The sequence below is a fragment of the Ascaphus truei genome, chromosome 8, assembly GCF_040206685.1.
Source record: "Ascaphus truei isolate aAscTru1 chromosome 8, aAscTru1.hap1, whole genome shotgun sequence".
Taxonomy (NCBI): Eukaryota; Metazoa; Chordata; class Amphibia; order Anura; family Ascaphidae; genus Ascaphus; species Ascaphus truei.
The window spans coordinates 80,619,508-80,644,984 of NC_134490.1; the positions used below are offsets into that span (position 1 = coordinate 80,619,508).

Here is a 25,477-nt window from a genome sequence, read left to right on the forward strand (position 1 = left end):
ATGGTACTTAAAGATTTTGAGTCAATGTGTCTTAACACCACTTCGATACGAAATAGAAATCTATCTAAAGAGGAAAATACTGCACTCAAAGAGCTTAGCAGTATGAAAAATCTTATCATCAGACAAGCAGACAAAGGAGGGGGAATAGTGCTACAAGATAGAACGGACTATCTGTCAGAAGCTTTTCGGTTATTGGGTGATAATACCTCATATATGGTTTTGATTGAGGATCCTATGGAAGAATTCCAGAGACAGTATAAGGACCTCCTCACTAAAGCCTTAGCTATGGATATCATTACTAAAGCAGAGTTCAGTTTTTTATTTATACGGTTTCCCAGAACACCTATTTTTTACCACATTCCTAAGTTACACAAACATATCTCTATTCCTCCTGGTAGACCCATTGTTTTGGGGGTGGAGTCGATGACGTCCAGCGTGTCCCAATATGTGGACTATTTTTTACAACCTCTAGTGAGCAGATTGAAATCCCATTTGAGAGACACGTTGCATGTCCTCGACTCCATCTCTTAAATTAGATGGAAACCTACATACATTTGGAGACATGTGATATAACATCTCTGTACACATGTATCAAACACAATAAAGGTCTGAAAGCGGTTAAGCATTTCCTCGATATGGATATGAATATAGGTAATACCCAGTCCACATTTTACAGGCGATTTCATTTATATTAGAGCACAACTACTGTATTTTTTATTTGAAAATACATATTTTTTGCAGATCTGTGGAACGGCCATGGGCACAAGATTTGCCCCCAGCTATGCTAACCTCTACATGGGTTTGTGGGAGGAACTCCATGTGTGGGGTGATGCGGATCTGGGGGCGAGTCTTGTGTACTATGGCCGTTACATAGATGACATAATTCAAATATGGGATGGTGATCAGGAACATCTAGAACATAAATTACAAGCATTCAACTCCAATGATATGGATTTAAAGTTCACATTCAATGTGAACAAAAACAGTATAGTGTTTTTGGATTTGGAGCTGGAGGCTAGTCCAAGTGGTGAGATCGTCACCAAAACTCATTTTAAAACAAATAGTTATTTACACAATAATAGTAATCATTACAAAAGATGGCTGGCCAATATCCCCAGGGGCCAATTTCTCAGAATTAGGAGAAACTGTTCCTTATATTCTGATTTTTTGGCCCAGGGGGAGATATTGGTACAAAGGTTTCTAGCCAAGGGGTACATCAACTGTACCATACTGGAAACATTTAGACAAGTTAGTTTGTTAGACCGTGATTCTTTGCTCAATAAATCCAAAAAGGCTGTACGGGCAGATGTTAATTCTAAAGACAGTTTGAAATCACCTTTATTCATTACGACCTATAACAATTCAGTGAGAGGTATTACAACAATTCTTAACAAACATTGGAACATACTGTTAAGGGACCCTATAATTGGGAACAAGTTACCAGCACATGTTCCTATTGTGTATAAAAAAGCCAGGAATTTAAAGACCATATTGGCTCCTAGTCGCCTTAAACAAATTAATGATCTTCCCATAATTAAACCAATAGCAAATGGTAATTTTACCTGTGGTAGAAATAGGTGTTTAACCTGTAAACATATGTGTAAAACTGATCAAATCATGTCCTATCATAATAAATCCATACATACAATTAAAAGTCATATGGATTGTTTATCTTCTTTTGTCATATATGTTATCACATGTTTATGTGGTTACCAGTATGTGGGGAGAACCACACGTACCCTAAGTACAAGATTCCTGGAACATAGACGAAATATTATACATGGTATCACCACTCATAACCTGTCTAGACACTTCTTGGATAAACACAATAAGGATCCATCTTCCTTAAGAGTCATGTGTTTGGAACACATCCCTTTAACATTACTCAGTGGTGATAGAGTCAAGAGACTGAATTTAAGGGAGACCTACTGGATATATATGTTGGAAACATTGAGTCCAGCAGGTCTCAATGACTGTATCGATACAAGCACTATTGTGTAACCACTTCCATGTTCCATTGACGGGATCTCAGAGGTCTGGGTTGAGCATGTTCACCGTGCTCCCTTTGATTTCCTAGTCAGTGCACACAGATGGGGGTCCCCTGGTCGGAATTCAAACCAATCATATACATTTATTTTATAGTACAATATTTACACAATCACAAACACAATTAGTATATAGTTTCATAGTCAATTTAATTTGTTATTTAGACACTAAATTCATTCAATATATGATATTATTAATATATGTGTTCACTGTAAATTATAGAATTAAAATTATACATAAGCACTTAAACACATCACACTAATAATATACTCATATTAAACTACACAGATAATCGATATATGATTAGATTACATTGTTACTTTATACACATTTTCATCACTTTGTAAATACACACTATGTCAGATTGCTGCCTCCTAGCTCCGACGTTCCTATTATTAAGTCTTTCATTTTGCTATATTAGTTGCACAATTTCCACAAACTAATTATTCACGTTTTTTATGTATTATTACATGATCCAAGATTGGATGTTACTATACACATCACATCTGTCGCCAAACTTTCAAGGAGACTCTTGGTGATCTCTAGTGATAATAATGCTAATGAAGCTCTGAGTCATAGAACACAGTAGTGTCGTCTGAACATGAAGGACCATTTCAGTTTTTGTTCTATCATAAAAATGAGCTGTCATTTATAACTTATATTAATTACTTTTTCAATGTTTGACTTGACCTACAGATAGATACAATCTCATATCAGATATAAGGTCTCATTAATAGATTTAATCTAACCATTGTTCAGTGTTTTATTTTATTTCATCTCTTCCATTAATACTTATGTAGAGATTAAGAATTATCTATCTCTCAAAACAAGCTTGTTCAAATTGTAAAATAAATTGATATACTATTTACTAACAATAATAACAATGTGATATTAAGTATAAAATCAAATAGCTGTACTTGTATAGTCAGCTTCAATTATTATAACAATATTACAATGTTGTCCTCTAATCATATTTGTATATTTATTTATTTATTTTATTTTATTTTTCAAGGTTTCAGTAAAGGTTAATATTGGTTTCTATACACAAATAGTAAGTTTATTATTATATATAAAGGGCAAATATATGATGTTAATTAATTATTTCTTATCCATTAATTATGTCAATCTGTTTTATTTAGATTATTAATTTATCCTTTGCTGTAATATGATTTTATCTGATCAATCTGATTATATGATCAATCTGATATTTTTTCGTGTAGCTATATGTTTCAGTTTAATAATTATATACATGTTTTCTTTGGTTTTCAAAATACATGTCTATTCAATTGATTCAGCAATAGATTAAGCTTCAATTGCACCAGGTATTGATTAAGTTTACTTAATGATGCCTATGGAACTGAACACAGCTGTGGTAATACGTTTTTATTGGTCAAAGGGACTATTTAACACTAGGCAGTTCTATTGGTATCCATCCCCTGATGAAATCCGCAGAGACGGAAGAAACGCGTAGGGTTACGTGGCATTGAAACTACGGTGGCTGACTAGTTCCTGACACCAGCATGAAGACGTGAGGACGTGTACTGAGAGATTTCCGGGTCCCGGTGTTCCACAGGAGAGGTGATTGGCGGCCGCACGCTGCAAACAAACGCTCGTTCAATAAGGAACTTTTCTCTTGGAGATAGCGGCTTTTGCGGACATGAGATCTGGAACCATTGTGGTAACCTACACACCGTGGAGTCTTCAGTTGGTGCATGGGCTGGTCCCATAACATGCCTTATTTTATCGGACAAATTGTAAGTGTGCATTTGTCTTGTCCATGACTTATTAAATTTGTTCATCTGATTTTACACAAGGATCGGGCGCTTCTCTTTTCTTTTTTCCAATAGGTACTGTGGGAGCTTGGTGAGCCCAAGAAGAAGCAGCCTGGACTTTTGTAATTTGCACATCATGGACTTTATGTGGACTTAAGTATTCCTATTTTATATCATATTGGCTCAATCATACTATGAGTATATGTGTTCAGTATTTTGGTTATATGAGCCATATTTTACGGTCAATTTTTGGTCTAGCTTAGTCCCATGACACATTTTTTTTTTTTGTGTCACCTTTTGGTATTTGCATTGCAAATCAATTTTTATTTTATTTTTCTATTTTTATTTTATTTATATTTTTTATATTTAGTGTAATAATTGTTTAATATTTTTATGCACACTTCTTTGTTTTTTATTCATTTTGTATTCAATTTATAGGCAAGTGAATTATTTGTTTCATGCCATATTATATTGATTTACTTAATGCAACTAGTTAATACACCTGGTGCAAATACTTGCCACATATAGTCAGAGCTACAGCAATTTGGGTGTGGTGGGTGAAGGGCGCTGTCTATATTACTGTTATTATATATATATATATATATATATATATATATATATATATATATATATATATATATATATATATATATATATATATATATATATATATTTATGTCAAAAGGATTGCTACTGAGTGTGGCCAAATGTATATAACAAAAGACAGAAAAAGCACAATACTACACCCAATGTGACAAAATAAATAATTTTACTATGTATTTTGTCACATTGGATGTAGCAATGTAGCATGGGCTTTACAGTCTTTTGTTTATTTTTATATATATATATATATATATATATATATATATATATATATATATATATATATATATAAAGCAGAAAGTAGCCGTGTTAGTCCAGTTGCGATAGTGCAGAATAAATGAGTTCTTAAGTATTAGGTGATACCTTTTTTATTGGACTAACAATTTATGTCATAGGACAAGCTTTCGAGAGTTCTCCTCTCTTCTTCAGGTCAAGCAATACTGATTTACACAGGAATCAATGCTAAAACAGTGTAGAGAAAAAAAACAAAAAACAGATATTTACTGTAGATAAGGTCGGGTGTTAAGTGTTTGAAGCCAAGGGACAGTGTCAAAGAAAGTTGGGGAAGGGATGCTGGGGGGGGGGGAGAGAGAAAGTGTGGATAAGAATAGAGGCAAGCAGGATAATTACAGACAATTTTTGTAGGGTGTGAGAAAACCCATGTCCACATTAAGTCCCTTGGTTTTGGTGTCAAAGAGTCTTATCATTCTGAGCTCAAATGTTTTCCGTTCTTGGGTGCTTTTAAACATTCCATTGAGGATTTTGATTTTTAAATCATTTATGGAATGATCTGATGGAATGTTTAAAAGCACCCAAGAACGGAAAACATTTGAGCTCAGAATGATAAGACTCTTTGACACCAAAACCAAGGGACTTAATGTGGACATGGGTTTTCTCACACCCTACCAAAATTGTCTGTAATTATCCTGCTTGCCTCTATTCTTATCCACACTTTCTCTCCCCCCCCCCCCCCCAGCATCCCTTCCCCACCTTTCTTTGACACTGTCCCTTGGCTTCAAACACTTAACACCCGACCTTATCTACAGTAAATATCTGTTTTTTTTTTTTTTCTCTACACTGTTTTAGCATTGATTCCTGTGTAAATCAGTATTGCTTGACCTGAAGAAGAGAGGAGAACTCTCGAAAGCTTGTCCTATGACATAAATTGTTAGTCCAATAAAAAAGGTATCACCTAATACTGAAGAACTCATTTATTCTGCACTATATATATATATATATATATATATATACATATATACACACATATATACATATATATACACACACACATATGCCATACACATACACTTTCTAGCTGCCGCTGGCTTGCTTCAGCATGTCTATTTTTGCTCTAGACATGTATCCATTTATCTTTTTATGAAGCATATTTAGTTCTTTGAGAAGGTAAGTAGGGATTTAGACCTGGATAATGCAATTGATATTTGCACCTAGATTGAAAATGGGTTGAAGGAGAGTTGTCGTAAATGGAACTTTTTCAGGTTGGGATAAATTTGTTAGTGGAGTACCTCAGGGATCGGTACTGGGGCCCCTGGTTTTTAACTTGTTTATTAATGACCTTGAGGTTGGTTTAGTGACCAAAGTCTCAATCTTTGCTAATGACACTAAATTGGACAAGGTACTGTAGTGCAATTGTAGTACAATCAGAGCAGAATGTAATGTCTCACAAGAAGGATTTCGTCATGCCATGATGTGGCTTGCAGGCTTAAATGCTTTGGCCAAAGGGTTCAGGGCCGCCAACAGGGGGGGACAAAGGGTACTGGCATCCCGGGCCCCCTGCTCGGCCGGGCGCCAGTTAATTACATTTTAAAAAAAGTTTAAAAAATGGTGGCGATTCCCGTGGTCCCGGCGCATGCGCAGGGCAAACAGGGTGTCCTGCCCGCTGCCTGAGGGCCCGCTTCCCGTTCCCCCTCGCTCCCCACGTGGGACAGAGGGGGAAGCGCCAACACAAGCCCCGCACGCGCAACCCAGCCCCCCCACCCCGCCCGTTCCCAGCTTAATATGGAGGGGGAAGCGCCAACCCAGCTTTCCCCGCGTGCGCCTCCTGCCCCAGCCCGCCTCGCGCCCCACCCAGCCGCACACATCCCTACCCCGAGCCCCCATCCCGCCCCTGGCAGCTGCCGGGGATATTGGGGGCAGGGGGGAAGTGTCTGGCGGCAAGGAAGCAGCACCCACAGGTCAAGGTAAGTTACCCACCCAGTCACTCAACCCACCCAGTCACCCACCCAGACACTCACCCACCCAGTCACTCCCTCAAGTCACTCACCCACCCACTCACCCAGTCAGTCAGCCACCCACCCAGTCACTCAGAGTCACTCACTCAACTCACCCACCCAGTCACTCACCCATCCACCCAGTCACTCACCCATCCACCCACCAACCCGGTAACTCACCCACCCACCCAGTTACCCACCCAGTCACTCACCCACCCAGTCACTCACCCACCCAGTCACTCAAGTGTCACTCACCCACCTACCCAGTCACTCACCCACCCAGTCACTCAAGTCACTCACCCAGTCACTCAAGTCACTCACTCAGTCACTCACCCAGTCACTCACCCACCCACCCAGTCACTCACCCACCCAGTCACCCAAGTCACTCACCCAAAGTCACTCACCCATCCAGTCACTCACCCACCCAGTCAACCAGTCACTCATCCACCCAGTCACCCACCCACCCACTCACATACCCAGTCACTCACCCACCCAGTCACCCAGTCACTCACCCACCCAGTCACCCAGTCACTCACCCACCCAGTCACCCACCCACTCACCCATCCAGTCACTCACCCACCCAGTCACTCACCCACCCACCCAGTCACTCACCCATCCAGTCACTCACTCACCCACCCAGTCACTCACTCACCCAGTCACTCACTCACTCACCCACCCAGTCACTCACTCACCCACCCACCCAGTCACTCACTCACCCACCCAGTCTCCTGTCTTTTGTTGAAAATATAAAAATAAACAGGTTGCATTGTAATGTTTTTTTCTGTATCACAATAAGAAAACAGTTAAGTAAAAGTTGCACGATAAAAAATATTTTTCCGTGGTAGGTGCGCAATGGGTTCGGTGGGGGGTGCGCTATGGGGGTTAACCACCCAGTCACTCACCCACCCAGTCCCTCACCCACGAAGTCACTCACCCACCCACCCAGTCACTCACTCAACTCACCCACCCAGTCACTCACCCAGCCACCCACCCAGTCACTCACCCACCCAGTCACCCACCCACCCATTCATGTGTAACTCAAGTCACTCACCCACCCAGGCACTCACTCACCCACCCAGTCACTCACCCACCCAGTCACTCACTCACCCACCCAGTCACTCACCCACCCACCCAGTCACTCACTCACGCACCCACCCAGTCACTCACTCACGCACCCACCCAGTCACTCACTCACCCACCCACCCAGTCACTCACTCACCCACCCATTCTCCTGTCTTTTGTTGAAAATATAAAAATAAACAGGTTGCATTGTAATGTTTTTTTCTGTATCACAATAAGAAAACAGTTAAGTAAAAGTTGCACGATAAAAAATATTTTTTCGTGGAAGGTGCGCTATGGGTTCGGTGGGGGGGGGTGCGCTATGGGGGGACCTGCTCCTTTCATTTGTCCTGGGCCCCATGATTTCTGTTGGCGGCCCTGAAAGGGTTTAACTAAGCAACTCATTTTCAATCGATATATAGATATTTCACTATGTATTTTTGTCATATTTGTTTTTTGTTGTATACATTTAGCCACACCCAGTAGCACTCCTTTTGACACTTATATATATATATATATATATATATATATATATATATATATATATAGACCGTGGTCGACAAATCACCAAAAAATCTACTCGCCACCTAGTACCACACGTGTGCTGCTTGGGCCAATAGGAGCTCACCACGATGTTAAATCCACTCGCCCGGGACGTGCAGATGTATAGGTTTGTCGAACACGGTATATACAGTAGATATATAGATATATATATAGCAAATGGAAATATTACTGTATGCTCATTTGCATGTCTTAGACAGGTCTGCAACCCCGCCTTTCACTATTATCACCCAGCACACAGTACTTCCACTGCAGCAAGGGATTCTGGGAAATGACATGCAAATGAGCACACAGTGCCACCTTTTGCTTCAAAACCATTTTTAACATGGTTCCCTATAGACTAAAGCTTGCTGCATGGTCACAGCTTTGAGCAAAGCCAGGGTTAAGATGCATAGCCAGTAAACCCACCCAGACAGCCGTTTCGACCTTAATGTGTCTCATCAGTGTGGGGTATTTAATATATATATATATATATATATATATATATATATATATATATATATATATATATATAATGTGGTAATTTTGGGGGTTCCTTAGAGCATAAATTAGGTCAATCCTTGATGGAGAATGATTTAGGAGTGCTTGTAGACAGCAGGCTTAGCAATAATGTCCAAAGTCATGCAGTAGCTGCAAAGGCAAATAAGATCTTATCTTGCATTAAACGGGCAATGGATGTAAAGGAAGTAACATAATTATGCCCCTCTTTAAAGCATTAGTAAGGCCTCACCATACATATGGAGTACTATTTTGTGCACCACTCCTTAAAAAAGATATTGTGAAACTAGAAAAAGTGCAGAGAAGAGCCACCAAATTAATAAAGGGGATGGAAAGTCTGACTTACTGTATGAGGAGAGGTTATCTCATTTATATGTGTTTATATTAGAAAAGAGGCATCTAAGAGGGCTCTACAGTGTATATATATAAATATATTCACGGAGAAAACAATGAGTTTTCATAAGAACTATTCATCCCAAGGGCTGTACATATGCCACGGTTCATCCCTTAAGGTTAGATGAAGGTTATACCATTCCTTTCTAAAAAGGTTGGACATCTTTTTAGAAAGGGAAGGTATACAGGGATATACCAAATAAGTAAACATGGGAAGGATGTTGATCCCGGGATAAATTTGATGGCCAGTATATGAAGTCAGGAAGAAATTGAATGTTCACTTTATGAGAACACATTGGATGATGTTTCACTGGGTTTTTTTTTGTTTGCCTTCATCTGGATAAAAAACGCTGTAAATACAAATACAGTATAAATCTGTCGTCTAAATTGAGCATAGGTTGAACTTGATGGATGTATGTCTTTTTTCCACGTCATCTACTATGTAACCAGCATTATTTTCTTCACCTCATTGTAACATGTCAAACAGCTGCAGATAAGGATTATGCGTAATTGCATGGAAATTAATACTCAATGGGTGTGTTACATAAATGGATAGGACGCTAATTGTGTGGAACATCTATTCTAAGAGCCAAATTGAAGAATGTTCTGTATTATGGGTTTGAGTTTCCCCCACAACACTAAACAAATACTTTTCCCCCCCAATTTGTGTTTAGACATCATTATCCAAAATGAACCCCCTATCCCAAATAAGCTTAAACATTTCTTGAATACTGGCTCCCTTATTGCTATCACTTACTAACTGTGCTCCTGCTCAAAATAAGGGGGAGAAAACAAAAAAAAAACACACCCACATCAAAAGGTTTCCATTAGGGATCTTAAAAAGAAGGGGATACAGAATGTACTCAGTTCTATCCCATAAATATACACTGGATTGTGAACAAGCTGCCATCTAAAAATACAGAATCAAACACACTCACCTTTTTTGCACATCAGATAATTAATAATGTAGGTTTCAGGCGAGTCAGATAATTGCATTCCCAGATAATTCTCCTATACACTCTGCACAGATCGGTGCTAGATACCTACCCTGAACACATCATTTGTATCTCCTTCTCCATAGTAGCTCACAGGTTGATAATATAAGCCGTTGTAAAAGATTTGTTCATTGGGGTCAATGCATGGGGGTGCGGGTAACTCCACATTAAACCCTGCCACGTAATATCCATTTAGGGAGAGGTATCGCAGGGAATTATACACCTATAACAGAAAAAGGCCAGTATCACATTAATGTGTCAACACCCCAGAGACTTTGCTCAATCAGAGAGATAGCGCTGTCTCGGTTCCCATTAAAAAAATGTTTCTCTCTTATCCTTGTCAATTCACTCCTCGTCTTCCCCAAGTTCCAACACCAAGAGACACCTCAGTCTCTGTTTCCACTCACTTCTCTGAAATTGCTTAATCAGAATGTTCACTAGTGTGTCTCTACCCGCTGCCGCTTACCGACTCAGCTGTGAGCTGCTGGTTCTGATTGAGGAGCAGGAGGCTGGAATCAATAACCCTGAGTCCACACAGGGAGCTGGAAGCTGCCGTTAGCTGCAGGTCAACACTGGATCCCGGAGCTCCTTGGTCCACAGAGAAGTTCAGGGAAACCTTAAGAAACCGGACAACAAATTCAGCCACTAATAGCATCCCACTGAGTGAGGCCTCACAATGAGAGGCACAGAAGAGACAGACAAGCCGTCCTTCACATAACTGGGTGACAGACATTTGTAGAAGGGACCTATACATCTTGATGTTATCTTTTCTAACAACGGGAGATACACAGATACAAATACATTGATATAATTGTCACGGGAAACAAGGTTTATTGTACACCTTTACCAGGATCATTCATTGAGCAAAACAAGATAATGAAATAAATTGGAGTTATTCACAGAAATAGGCATACGCAGTTAAACACAAAATACAGACAAAAAGCACACTTTCTGGAGGTTTGGGGTCAAAAATTAGACTGTTATAGGTGCAGAGAACTCTAAATAAGAGTTTTCCTTTGACCGGGACTTAGCCTGAAATCATCTTCCCAAATCGGCGTGAAGTTTCACACGCCACCGCTCCCTTCTCTTCTGAGAACTTGGACTCCTTTTGACCGGGGGTTAGTAACCAATCTCGTGGTACTAAAATCGAATTGCAATCCCAGCCGCGACCGCTACGTTCGATTATGAGAACTTGGCCGCCAAAAGTGGGACTTACAATATTTTCCGGGTAGACTTTTCTGAAGCCAGTGATCTGCTATTCGCGCAAGAGCACTTTTGAAAAAATCACCCGCACTTCTAGCGCCGGACATCTCCAACCTCATTGGCTTAGGGGTTTTCTTATAGTATTTTGGTCTCTATTCACAAAATGCTACAGCCAATCAGAGCGTAGGAACTTTCTCAGTTGTCAATCAGAGCAGAGCCAGTATGGAAAGCCGGGTCTGCAGGAAATCTGAAATTGCCAAGGGAAATGCGCAAGTTTGCCACCTTTGTCCCTGGCTATCTCATGCCACCAGATTTGGTAGGACAAATGCCATTGATCCCAGGACGTGGTACTTGAGCCTTTCCCTGTTACCCAAATGACTTTCACACCTCTGACATCCTCTGGTGGCTTTCATCGCCGATGTCCAGCAGACTGACTGGCACCAACTTGGTAGCCCTCGCAGTCTGTCTGAACATTGGTTCCGAAAGTCCCAACTCATTTATAGTGCACAACAGTACATAACAGGACTATTACAGAATTAAATAAAAAATACACTTTTAATACTTCCTAAGTCTCTGGGTATGGGGAATAGAATAAAAAGCTGCACTTTATTTTTCTTCTAGCCTTTATTCCCCACACACTATCTATAGACTTAGACTGGACTCTGAAAGTCCCCTCACAACCTCATAAGGTTGGAGCACCCATGAACCCAAATATAGGTTTTGGGCTACCTGGGCATCCCACTTAGCCTAGGGACCCCTCACAGGTACAGGGACACTTTGCATCCCTTTGCCCCATTTACCTTTCTGGGCTATGCTGAAGCAGGGTACCTTAGTGGTGAGTCGCGCAAGCGGTTTCAAGGGGAGATATTGCCGGGACAATGTGCCTACATGTATCGAGAATCAGGCATGATTCCCTGGTACATTTTTAGGGGAACCGACAACTCCAGACCTCAACTACCTAGGCACATTCTGACAACAATTTCTCTGCAAAACCCCTCTTGAAACTCATGCCCTAGCAATCCCTGCTCGCTGGCATCCCTTGAAAGGTAAAAACACATGAATTCTTTATTGTCGCAAATTACAGGTTATGCATAGACAGTTACTGGGTTCAAGAGCTGACTCTTCTTGAACCCTTATTTCGGATCAGAGGTAGCCAGAACACTGCTTGACCTTTATTAAGAGTCTGGTTACCCCCTCACCATCACAATAATATTATACCAAATCTCAGAGACTATAAAACCAGCACTGGTTCACACATCAGTGAAGGAAAAATGTATTATTTGGTCCATACAATACCAGGTAATCTGATGTTTCCGTCCCCAGTGCTAGTTTTATAGTCTCTGATGAGGAGTTTTGATTTAATATTGTTATTGACTAACTCTACCATGCCTGGCGGTATTTTGTAAGGCATTACACTATGAAGAGAGCGGCCATTTCTGGGCAAGCTACCCGCCTATCTAAACAAGCTCCTTACCTCTACCACATGCAGCACTTATCTGAGATCTGACTCCAAAAGACTGTTCATGCTCCCAAGGTTCAACAAAGTATCCGGCCGTTCCTCCTTCTCTTACTGTGCCCCCCAAAACTGGAACAACCTACCAGAGACTCTCACATCCACCACCAGTCTAAGTTCTTTCAAAACTAAAGCTGTCTCACATTTTAATCTGGTCTGTAACTGTTACAAACGCCGTATATTGTCTCTTACTGTGCATGCAATGTCTTGTATATAATGTATTACCCTGTTCACTTAATGCAACTTTGTATTTGTAACCATACATTTGTCATAATAACTCTGTGCCCAGCACATACTTGAAAACGTGTGGTAACTCTCAATGTATTACTTGCTGGTAAAACATTTTTTTTAATAAATAAATACATTTTGCCACACACACTTTTTTTCTTCTAAGGATGGGCAATACCATGGGTCTAAAATCCAAAACCCATAAACAAGAGGATTGACCATTTTCCCTGAACCCAGGTCCCGGCAACTCTTTCTGGGTTGTTTCGGACTACGTGACGGTAACCACGTTGCTGAGCAAAAGTGAAACATTTCCTCTATTCTCTCAGTCTTTCCTCCTCCATAAATATGCCCCTAACCTAGATGGCAGAAAGAGACACAGCAGTAATACTTAGGGGTTTATGTTATTATTATTGCTGACGTGGCCGATCAGACAAAATTTCCCGTTCAGCCCCTTCAGTGAATAAAGAATAAGCTTATAGTCTCTTTTTTACATTTTCATATTATATAACGGTTATTAATATAGATTACAATAAGTATATTATATAATAATTGTATAATAATTAGATTACCTTTGCTGCTGGTCACATATATAAAAGACCATTTGATGATTTTCTCTACTTTGTTACAAGTACTTTGCTAGTGGTATACTATGCTAGTCAATAAATTCCAATTCCAGTTGTTTATTTTGATTTTTGACACTGTTACAGTGTAGCAGTGTTGGGTAAAGTGGTTGACATATAGATAATATAATCTCAACTCTCTGCTACTATATTAGTCAATCAGTGTCAGATGGTTTAACACTTGTTCATGCAATTTTATCATTACTCCACATATTGAGTTTGTCATCATTTTATAAAGATTCAGAACAAAAATCAAAACATGTCATTTTATTAGAATCAAAATAAAATCCAAACCTAAAACACCAGTGCAAGTACACACATATATAGACTTATATAGGAAGACAGAGGGGGACGAAGAGGGAGGATATTATATATTACATACACATACACTATTGCCATCGGTTCAGCTGTAGGGGCTGCAGTGGTTACCTGCAGGGCCCAGGCTTCCTGTGTGCCCGGCCTCCTTTGCTGATTGGATCCCTGTGTCAGAGGAAGCAGGACCAGCACTGGTTACAGGAAGCCTCAGACAGCTGTCATAACACTGCTGTCCCTACAGCTGATAGAGAGGAGGTAGGGACCCTCTCATAGCCACCGGAGGGGCATCAGGTGGTTAGCAGTGGGGGGAAGTACCTGAGTAATAATTTGAGGCAGAAGTGTGCATCTGTTCATTTGTCCTGGATTCGGATCCTAGGAACGAGCTTTCAGTCTGAATTAAACTGAACTGAAAATGTTACAGACAATCCAAGTCTGGGAAATTCGGATCCTGAAGGTTCCAGGAGAAGGGATGGGGAGGCGGGGGGTTTGAATTTCAGGGGTCCCAAATGGCCCATCCTTCATTTTGCTACTTTTATTTCTTTTAGCTTTAGCTGTATCAAGCAGGTCTTTTATTCTGATAAAATAATTGCTACTCATTGTCAATATCCTCTTTTGTGGAACATTGATAGAAGATTAAATGCTATTCATACAGACTCCTTGTTTGCTGTGGGTGCCCTTTTTTAGGACCCTGAACTTACCTTGTTCTTGAAGCACTTCTCTATGTTCAGATGCACAGAGTCAGCAATGACCTCTGTCTGCAGGATGGAATATACAATAAGTTTAGCTCCGGGGGCAAAATCAGAACCAACAGTGAAACTGATTGAGAGTTCACCGCGCAGAGCTGCCAGGAGAGAGGGAAATATGGTGTCAAGTCTGTGACTCTGGGTTTAGTCCAATAGAGGTGCCCATCTTGTTGAGGTGATGGTATTGCACCTCTTTAGGCCGCCTCTTAGAATGAGCTGTAAGCCGCCTTAAGCCTTGCTAAAGCAGAGGTGGGCAACTGAAACCACTGCAAGTTGCAGCTCTGAAAGCTGCCAGAACTTGCCCCATTAACCTAACTACATGCCCAAATGCTGACGTTTCATAGGAACTTAGAATTGTCCTTTCTGTCCATTTTCCTAAGCTTCTATTACACTTCAGACCTGATTTGATCCTTTGCTTATTTCACATTTATAATATCCTTGTGTTTATTAGAAACAACAAAGAAACATCATTAAAATTCTAAACTTTAATTATTTTTTACCCCTTAGATTCTAAATAATTTAGCCTACTCTGTTTTCAGATGAGTAGTACACAAGTGAGCAGTGCACAGACAAGGGAGCCAGGCAGAATGATAGTAAAATATATATTTATTGCTCCATCAAAAAAAAGAAGGTCTAGGGACCCTCCTACGCGTTTCACACCTTTTTAGCTTGCTTTATCAAGGATCTCATTGATAAAGCGCCCTGAAAAGGTGCGAAACTTGTAGGAGTGTCCCTAGAACTCCTTTTTTGTGATGGAACAATAAATATATCTTTTACTATCATCCTGCCTGGCTCCATTGGCTGTGCGCTGCTAACGCTTGTACTACCCATCTGGATCTTTTCATTTGCGGCTGGTCACGCCTCACCAAGGAAACTCTAGGAGTGGGTAAGAACTTTAATTCATTTATGGAGAAGAAAACCTACTAATATAATAAGTGAGTACTTTTGACTTATTGAAGATTGTCATTCTAATTTACCTCCAATGAGGTTTCAGCAATGTTGGAAACCATTTTTTCTGTCACCTTCTGGAGGTTTTATTCTCAGGATCACTCAGTCATTTATCTAATCTAAACCCACTCCATGCATGAGTTCTCCTATTTATCTGTGTTGTGACATAGTCCAAACATGTTAGGCAGCTTTCTGCCCCATTTTAGGTCAGAAAGTGCAGGAATAATGCAAAATGATCCATTCCACAGCTTCACATTTACTCAGGCTGGTGGATGGAAAATTGAGACCACAGATTACAATGTGTCTAGTTGTCCCTCACCTGCTCTCCTAATCACTAGCACAGGTATTTAGAGCAGAGAGGGTTGCATTTCAGTCTCTCTTCTTAGAGCCTGGAGGCTGGGGGTTTCGCTGCTCCCCTGCATCCAGTTCGGGAAGTACGCCCCCTTCAAGTATCACAGTACCAGAGGATTTGCCTGGACACTTGGGACTGAGTTCCCCACCACGAACAGATAAGACAAACAAACGTTTATTGCTGTATCTAAAAGACTGTATGCTGTATCTAGTGACCCTAAATGAGAGGGCATTGTTTTAAGCTGGGGAATCAGGTTAGTTGGCCCAGCAGCAGTTAGAGAGGCTGATTCTGCTGTGTAGTTAGATCCCTGAATGGGATACGGTTTCTTTATATGATTTGGTTTTTTGTTTCTTGAAGTAACAGTGTGGGAAATACTATAACACTGATATGAGTAAACTGCTGAAGGTTAATAGCTGAGTGCCTCCTGCCTACACATGTTAAAGCTGCAGTCCCTAACTGGGATGAAAATAAAGCAGGCAGAAGCCTGAGTTAAGCAACGTAATACTTTGTATGATCCTGTTATTTGTATAATTAACCCTAGAAGACTGTGTCGGGAAGATCCCAGACAGACGTCAGAGCTACAAAAGAGGGGCGTTTGTCACAGTGTATTGATATTATTCAGATCATTTAATCCGGAACTATTCTGAGCACCCATTCCCCTTTTTGTCTACTCTGTCTCCATGTTGACATATGTAATAACTGGAATTGGTTTATTTGTTAGATTCCATAATAGTTGCTTTTAAATCTTAGGGGCCTATGCAGAGAGCAGCGAATTTTCGAAATTCGCCATTTTTTGGAGAAAATCGCGCAGAAAACAGCAGAAAATGGCGAGTTCCGAAAAACGCGCCAATTTTTCTTTTCTATTTGTAAAACTCGCCTCGCGGCTGGCGAGAACCTCTCGCCAGTTTTAAAAATATCCTAATGCAGAGAGACGCGAACGGCATCTAGCGGCTGTTCGCGCCAATAAAATGGCGCGATTGTCTCCTTTTTGCCTCGCCAGAAAAAATTGGCAAGAAGCTGCCGCTCGCGGCCATTGCAATGGGAAAAAAAGGCGCGAATTTGTTTTTACACGTTTCTGAAGCGCGCATCTCGCCAATTTAAACTCGCCACACGCATCCATGTTAAACATAGCAGAATTCGCACTTTTCTGCATATGGAGAATAAAACTCTCCAAAAAAGGTACTTTTTACTAAATTCGCCATTTTTAAAATTCGCTGCTCTCTGCATAGGCCCCTAAATGTGTATTTTTTTCCTGTTATGTCAAATTATATTTTAACCCTGTAATAACCCCATTTGCCACCAATCTGTATTTTCCTAGCTGTGTAGAAAAATGTGATATTAACATATACTGTACAACATGTTATTTGTGCAAGTAGAAGTCCAACCAGTTAATCTGTCTGTGCCTATCCTCTCTACAACTAAGACATGGGAGTGCCAGCTTGTGCTTATCTAATGCATCATGCAGTCCTAGAAGGGTTGGGTTCTGTGTCCCTGAGGGATCGAATACTCACAGCTGCTCAGATCTACTCGCTGTTCCCCGGAATTGACAATCTTGGCTTTTGACATCACCTGGGAGAGAGAAGAGAGGTGAAAAGTTCTGAAAATCATCATTCTTAATGCATTTTGTTTATTGCAGAACAAAATAAAGTAGAATTAATATTTCCAAATTTCCGAATTTGCAATTAAGCAGTTTTTTGGATTAAATAAAAAATTAATAATAAATGGACGTGTTTCATATATTTATATTATTTGAAAGATAAACTGTAACAGATTCAATGAATACATGATATATTTACACAAATGTTCTGTATGCTCCTCTTTCCCCATTTATCTCCCTTTCCTCTCAGTTTCTCTCTTTACATTCTCTCTTACTCAGTTCTTCTTTCTTTCCTTCTTCTGCTCTTTCTTACTCACCAGGTAGTAGAAAGTGGCTGTCCGGACTCCCTCCCCAACTCCGTTTCTGCTTAGTGAATATAACACCCTGGTGTTATATCTCTGCCCACAGCTCAGTTCCCCATGGAGAGGCCGCACATCCACAAAGCTCCCGGTCCAAGAGTAAAACCGGGGGACTGAGCGATAAGCATTGGAATAAACTGGACTCAGCCACCCAGAGTCAAAGCACCGCTCTCCGTTCTTGTAATTGGCCTGGTGGGGAGAGAGAGTTTTTAGTAATGTACAGTATGGTATTCATAGCATTGTGTATATACATCATGGTATACTGTATACAGTACTTGGTGATGTGAATATGGGAATATAGTGCTGGCAGTGAACACAATTCTTTAATTATATGTATATGAGACAATAATCATGTTAACATAGCAATATGTACACGTCTATAGAGTATCCAAGTCTACATAGGACATTTTTAATCTACTATCGGGGAGATACTGTAGAAATGATTTGGGAAGATGGGACTTGTATCAGAAGAGATTCATTGTTGGCTACATTTCAGGATGTTTCCCTGATCGCAAGCGTGACTGAAGGTAGTCTATTTATTTAACAACATTATAATGGGATAAGTAACCTGCACACCTGTACCGAAACATGTTGCTATGGGAAAGTGATACAGGCTGATACAAGCAGGTGCATGGTTAATATTTTTCGTAAATCAATAAAATTGGCCTTTTGATGCAACTAGGTTACCTACAGTATCCCATTTTTGTCTATTATATGTTTAGTATCCAGGAGGTGGGTACAAGTGAACCTGTTACTGTATATGCACCCTTAAATGTTTGCTTTTTTCTTTATTTTGTTATGATTTTTGTGTCTTTAACAAAAGTACACAGTTACAAATTGGATTTGTAATATTTATTTAAAAATCAAAAATCTCGCTGTTCTTGTAATTGGCTGAGAAAGTGATATAAGGGGTCTCAAGTAAATAGCACTAGGATCTAAGCAGCCATTTTATTCACAGCCATTTTGATGTGTTCTTGTCCCTGTCTGTCATCCATTTTGATGTGTTCTGTCTTTGTGTGTCATCCATTTTGATGTTTGTCTGCATGAAAGCACAGCTTGGGTTTGAAAGAATGTTTCGCTCTCAGCAAATTGTTGATACCAGCCCTGGCCAGCCCAGCTGCAGAAGAAGTGAGGGTGCGTACAGCCTTGAGAAGTGGGATCAGAGTTCGAATCGACTTCTCAACATTCAAGTGTCTGGTGGAACCAGAGATATGAATAATTTCTCACATTCACCCCCGTACAGAATACACAAACACCCAGATGCATAATATAGGGGAAAGGCTACTGAGCTTGTATAATGATTTTAGCTGACGTTCTCATTTTCATTTGTTTTTTATTATACATTTCAATTATTTTCTATGACTTACAAACCACGCCATAAAGGGGGCGTGAGCTTTAGTATTAGGGTATAAATGTATCGTATGCCGTATACCTGCCGAGAGCTTTGTTTATAAGCTGTCTCCTGTGTGCACCTGTATGCCAATAAACTCACTCGTTATTCTGTTAATATTGAATCAAGTTGTTTTGCTTATTGTAACGCAGAACTAGAATTGTACATGATCAATTAGGTTTGATTATTGTATCGCAGAATTATACATGATCAATTAAATTTGATTATTGTAACAGGAGAATAATGGGAGACCAAAGTTCTCATCCAACCAAAGGGTTCAGGTTATGTGTACACTTTATGGATCTTCCACAGGGAAATAAACTACAAAATGGATACAGAATAGAAAGAGACAATGTAAATATATTTTGTTGGCCAGTAGATGGCACTGTTAGTAGTATTATCAACTATTTGAGCAAATGTTTACTTGAGAGAGGGATCTTTCTCTGTGAGATTGAGAAGCCCAGGGAGCCTCGTGTTGCGAATCTCACAGGGAAACATACCTTAGGTTAAAATGGGTCAAAAGAATTCTGTTGAGGGACAGGAGGTCCTGGGAAAAAGGAACTCCAAAATTGCTGCATTTATTTTAACTATTGACTGGACAAAAGTTAATATAATAGCAAGTGAAATAGTAAGTGAAAAGGAAGAAATTGCAGAGGATCTAGAAGAAAGAGGTCAGCAGGGGAAAAACGTTTGTTTGCAAAAAATGACTATGGGAGGAAGCGTGAACCTATGTGTCGCATCACCGGTTTTCTTATTCGTAAGAATGTGAACGCAAGGGCTCATAGTGGAACCTTCTAACCTTCAGTAATACCTGTGTGTTCGTGGCAGTATAAATCTTCAGATTTCATGAGGCTTTGTGGCTAAGGTTAAGCATGGCATCGTCCGGCTAACTAGCGCTGCATAGTCAGGTATGCGAGAATAAGCCTTACCCTCCAGTTCCCCACAGCAATAAGTGGTTATAAGACACGTCCTGATACAAACTCAAGTCTTGGTGCCACCAATTAAATTGTTGTGCCCTTGGCAAGAGCTGTAAAAATGGATCTGATCACCTCATGAATTTTACCTGAATGAATCCCATGTGAGAATTGAATCATGCTAACACCAGCAACAGCCAGCCCCCCTCCTCCAGTTTAAAGAATGTGAGAGACACAATCCAGACATGAAAGTTAACTAGCTCTGTAGCTTCAAATTAGGTTAAAAAGCAAGTTATAGAATAGGGAAAGAGAAGTACATTTTTAAACTTAGTTTGCAGTATCAAACTGTTTTGTTTTCTTATTATTAGGATAAGTCAGAAAGATGTGTTTATAAGAGAAATATGAAATGATGCTTGTTTATTGTGCTTTTTATCTGTCTGTGTGTAACCAGTAAGTATATTCAATTTTATTTGTTCTGAATAAAATGTTTGGAAATATTTTTAAAAAAATTGCCTGTAAAAACAACAAATAAACTGTCCAAGCTATATGTCAAGAATGTATCTGCCCCTTATAATGTCCCGTCGTTTTATTTTTGGGATGCCATGAAAAATTTAGTCTGCATTAGGGCTGAGGGAGAGGCTCCATTTTTTTTTACACTTTGAGCTTCCCATATGTAACAGGGCATATTACAAAACCAGCAGTTAATATTATTTGGAAAAGCTGTTGTTATTGGCTTCCCCAAGGACATTTGGCGCAACTCCCAGGCTGGCTGTGCCCCTGGATGAGCAAACTCTGAAATATTTTTTTTAATCAAATAGAATAATGCCGAGTGTCTTTCTGTATAGCACTGTCCACAGATGTGCTCAGCGCTTCACAAAGAAATTACAGTACAGGAAATTGGTGTGGAGTCCTATACAAAATCATTTGTCTACTATGAATTTAACTGAATATGTGATGTATTATATAACTTTTGACCATTTTTTCTCTCCAAAGGTGTCCCATTTTGAATCCCTCTCAGCAAACCGGATGTTATTTTGCATTTTAATGGTACCTGTTAGAGCAGGGGTGGTGAACGTCCGGTCCACGGGCCGTATAAGGCCCGTGAAATCATTTGGTCCGGCCCCCGTGAGTCAGGGGGTCTGGCCGTGTCCCTTGATAAATCCCGTCACCTGGTTACCACTCGGTGACAGGATTTTGCGCGCTCACGCTGCGCCTGCAAGAAAGGAGGGGGGGAAAAAAAGCCTCCCCCTTTCTTGATTTTCTGCCGCGTGTTCTATGTAAGATTTTTTTTTGGCCTCCCATCAGCACCCCTCCCTTTTCCGCACATGTCCACAGAAGAGCAAGTCTGTGGAGGGAGAGACACCTCAATACCGACCTCCTCCCCACACCGGGCAGCAGTTGTTGAGGGTACCTGCTCCGATCCCCCCCCCCCCGTGCACTTACACGGTCCTTCTTCTCCCCACACCGGGCTGCAGTTGCGGAGGAGGGCACTTGCTCCGATCCCCCCCTGCTCAGATTCCCCCCACCCCGCCCCCTTACACGGTCCTCCTTCTCCCCACACCGGGCTGCAGTTGCGGAGTAGGGCACCTGCTCCGACCCCCCCCTGCTCAGACCCCCCCCCCCCACTGTGTGTGTCTGAGTGTGTGTGTGTCTCAGTGTGTGTGTCAGAGAGAGAGTGTGTGTGTGTGTGTGTGTGTGTGTGTGTCAGAGTGTGTGTGTGTGTCTGAGAGTATGTGTGTGTGTCTGAGAGAGTGTGTGTGTCTGAGAGAGTGTGTGTGTCTGAGAGAGTGTGTGTCTGAGAGAGAGTGTGTGTGTCAGAGAGTGTGTGCGTGGGTCTGAGAGAGAGTATGCGTGTGTCTGAGAGAGTGTGCGTGTGTCTGAGAGAGTGTGTGCATGGGTCTGAGAGAGTGTGTGCATGTCAGAGAGAGAGAGTGTGTGTCAGAGAGTGTGTGTCAGAGAGAGAGTGTGTGTGTGTCAGAGAGAGAGTGTGTGTCTGAGAGAGTGTGTGTGTGTCTGAGAGAGAGTGTGTGTGTCTGAGAGAGAGTGTGTGTGTCTGAGAGAGAGTGTGTGTCTGAGAGTGTGTGTGTCTGAGAGTGTGTGTGTCTGAGAGTGTGTGTGCCTGAGAGAGTGTGTGTGCCTGAGAGAGTGTGTGTGCCTGAGAGAGAGTGTGTCTGAGAGAGAGTGTGTGTATGAGAGAGTGTGTGTCTGAGAGAGAGAGTGTGTGTCTGAGAGAGTGTGTCTGAGAGAGAAAGAGTGTGTGTCTGAGAGAGAGTGTGTGTGTCTGAGAGAGAGTGTGTGTGTCTGAGAGAGAGCGTGTGTGTCAGAGAGAGAGAGAGAGAGAGAGAGAGAGAGAGTGTGTGTATGAGACAGAGAGAGTGTGTGTATGAGAGAGAGAGAGAGAGAGAGAGAGAGAGAGAGAGATAGAGTGTGTGTGTCTGAGAGAGAGAGTGTGTGGGTCTGAGAGTGGGTCCGAGAGTCTGAGAGTGGGTCCGAGAGTGACAGTGGGTCTGAGAGTGACAGTGGGTCTGAGAGTGACAGTGGGTCTGAGAGTGAGAGTGGGTCTGAGAGTCTGAGAGTGGGTCTGAGGGTCTAAAAGTCTGAGTGTGGGTCTGAGAGTGGGTCTGAGAGTCTGAGTATGGGTCTGAGAGTCTGAGAGTGGGTCTGAGAATCTGATTTCCCTCCCCCCTGCCCAGTGTGTGTCTGTGTGTCTGTGTGTCTGTGTGTGTAGACACCAACCCACAGTCAGTCCTAGTCACCCACCACCCAAGAGTCAGTCAGTCACCCAAAGAGAAGCAGTTCCAGCCATCACATTAGTGGTGAGTTAATGAAATGTTTGACCAAATATAGCTAATTTTTAAGGTGATAATTTTGGATGGCCCTCGAATGATTTTATAAATCTCAAAATGGCCCTTGGCAGAAAAAAGGTTCCCCACCCCTGTGTTAGAGAAATGTATTGGATAATTTGATATCAGATTATATTTCTCCCCAGCACGAAGTTTTAATGCAAATCTCCTACTCAAGGTCTTAGGGGATTTATTACAGCAGCAGGTTCACCAATTCATAACACTGAACATATAAGGAATCTGCTAGACACATTGCTACTTCCTCAATCAAAAGCAGTTATTAAAGTAGCCGCAGATACGAACAGAAAGGACATGATATCACAGGGCAATGCTTTTGCTGATTCTACTGCTAAACAAGCGGCCGGACGGCCGTATATCCAGACCTATGCTATCACTATACCCACTGATCCAGACACAACCATTTCCATACCACTTGATCTATCCTCCTTTTATAAACAGTTAACCACAGAGGTTGTCCAGGACTGGAAAAGCAAATGTTATCAACAAAAAGGGGAATTTTGGTACGGCCCCAACGACAAACCAGTTTTACCTCCCTCTTTAGAGCCTTATATTATTCGTATGGCCCATGGGTTATCACACATTCATGGAGAGGGAATGCTGCTATCCATCAGAAATTACTGGTTTGCACCCCACACTTGTCACGCCTGTATGCCCGCAGACCTGGCAGGACCCCAGTACTGAGGTGGGAACGGTATGACACCACACACCCACAGCAGTGGGAGCAAGCCCGGAGTGTGGTATAGCGTTGCTGGGCCTGTTGGAAGAGAGTAGTTATTATACTTGCAACGCTTGGGGGTGTCCGTGAGAATAGTCGTGTCTGTGTGTCAATGTCTAAGAGTCCAGAGAATAGAATCGTAGAGTTCGTAGCAAGGTTCAGAGGGGTACCAGAGAGCAGAGTAGTCCAGGACAAGCAGGGGTCAAAAGCCAGGGAAATCCAATATGAAACTCAGGAGCAGGAAACAGCAGGGAACACAGAGGGAGCACAGCATAGGTCAGGTACACACAGGGAAACAGGAACTATGCAGAGTGGGGAAGAAGTGGACAGACAGGGGTTATAAAGGAGGGAACACCAATAGGAAAGAGGGGAGGAGTAGAGAGAGAAGTGGGAGACAATAGGGATAGGTCAGGGAGAGAAGAGGAGGAGACAGAAGGGACATTCAGGGGAATGGCCTGCAGGGTTTGGGAGGCGGAGACATGAGGGACAGGATAAGAGGAGCATGTGCGCGCACCCTCTGTAATTTGGGGATGTGCGCGCACAGGCTGCAACACAGCGACGGCCTGCAAGGACTGAGGGGAGGAGCGTATGCACGCGCCCTGCGTGGGAAGAGGAGAGGCGCGCACAGGCTGCACCAGCGAAAGAGACTGCAGGGACCAAGAGGAGGGAGCGGACGCGCGAGGGAGCCCAGAGGAGGAACGTGTGCGTGCACCCTCCGTGGGTTGCGGGAGCGCACACACAGGCCGTGTCACCAGGCGCATGGAGTGCCGCGGGCACCACGCTGGGAGCAGGTAAGGGAGTGGATGGCACAGTTGGGGAAGGTAATGCGGGCACCGCGGGAGAGAGGAACATAATAGCAGGGGCTCAGGGACCGCGTGGGTATGCGAGACCTGCGGGGTACACTCTGCGGCAAAGGGGGAGAGGTAGAAGGTAAGGGAGAGGAGTGAGAAGACACAGAGGGGGTAACAGGAGATGGAAGAGAGGGACAAGTAGGGGAAGGAATCCCCTGAGTCGTCACAGTATCCCCCCCTTGAGGATCAATCTCAGACTGATCCAACCATGGCTTGAGGGGGAATTTCTGGTGAAACTGGGAAAGTAGTCTTGGGGCATGAATGTGATGTGCCGGTACACAGGAACGTTCCTCAGGCCCGTAGCCCTTCCAGTGTAATAATAATTGAAGCCTATTTTTAGACCAGCAAGAGTCTATGAGGGATTGTATCTCGTACTTCTGTTGACCCATGGTGGACACTGGATTGGGTCTCCGAGAGGGATCGGGAAAATGAGGACTGGGAACATATCTCTTAAGGAGGGAGACATGAAACACGGACGGAACCTTCATTGTGGGAAGTAGATCGAGACGATAGGCCACCGGATTAACTTTCTCCAAAATTTTGAATGGTCCCAGGAATCTAGGAGACAATTTGGGTGATGGAGTTTTCAGCCTAATATTTTTGGACGACAGCCACACCAGATCGCCAGGTTTGAAGGAAGGACCCCTTTGACGGTGACGGTCTGCCTTGGTTTTTTGTTTGGCAACCGCAGTCTGTAAGGTCTTGAG

The 25,477-nt window shown here is 42.0% G+C and overlaps 1 protein-coding gene across 1 annotated transcript in view; it reads right to left on the reverse strand.

The window, feature by feature from the left end:
* LOC142502043 (ovostatin-like) overlaps window positions 1-25,477 on the reverse strand; it is a 149,390-nt gene that overhangs the window by 76,819 nt on the left and 47,094 nt on the right. The window contains exons 12-16 of the mRNA XM_075612834.1: window positions 17,995-18,225; window positions 17,592-17,649; window positions 14,736-14,878; window positions 10,625-10,774; window positions 10,211-10,381 (exon numbers count right to left, since the gene is read on the reverse strand). Of these exons, the coding sequence (XP_075468949.1) occupies window positions 10,211-10,381; window positions 10,625-10,774; window positions 14,736-14,878; window positions 17,592-17,649; window positions 17,995-18,225 (753 nt within the window). The remainder of the gene's footprint in view (window positions 1-10,210; window positions 10,382-10,624; window positions 10,775-14,735; window positions 14,879-17,591; window positions 17,650-17,994; window positions 18,226-25,477) is intronic.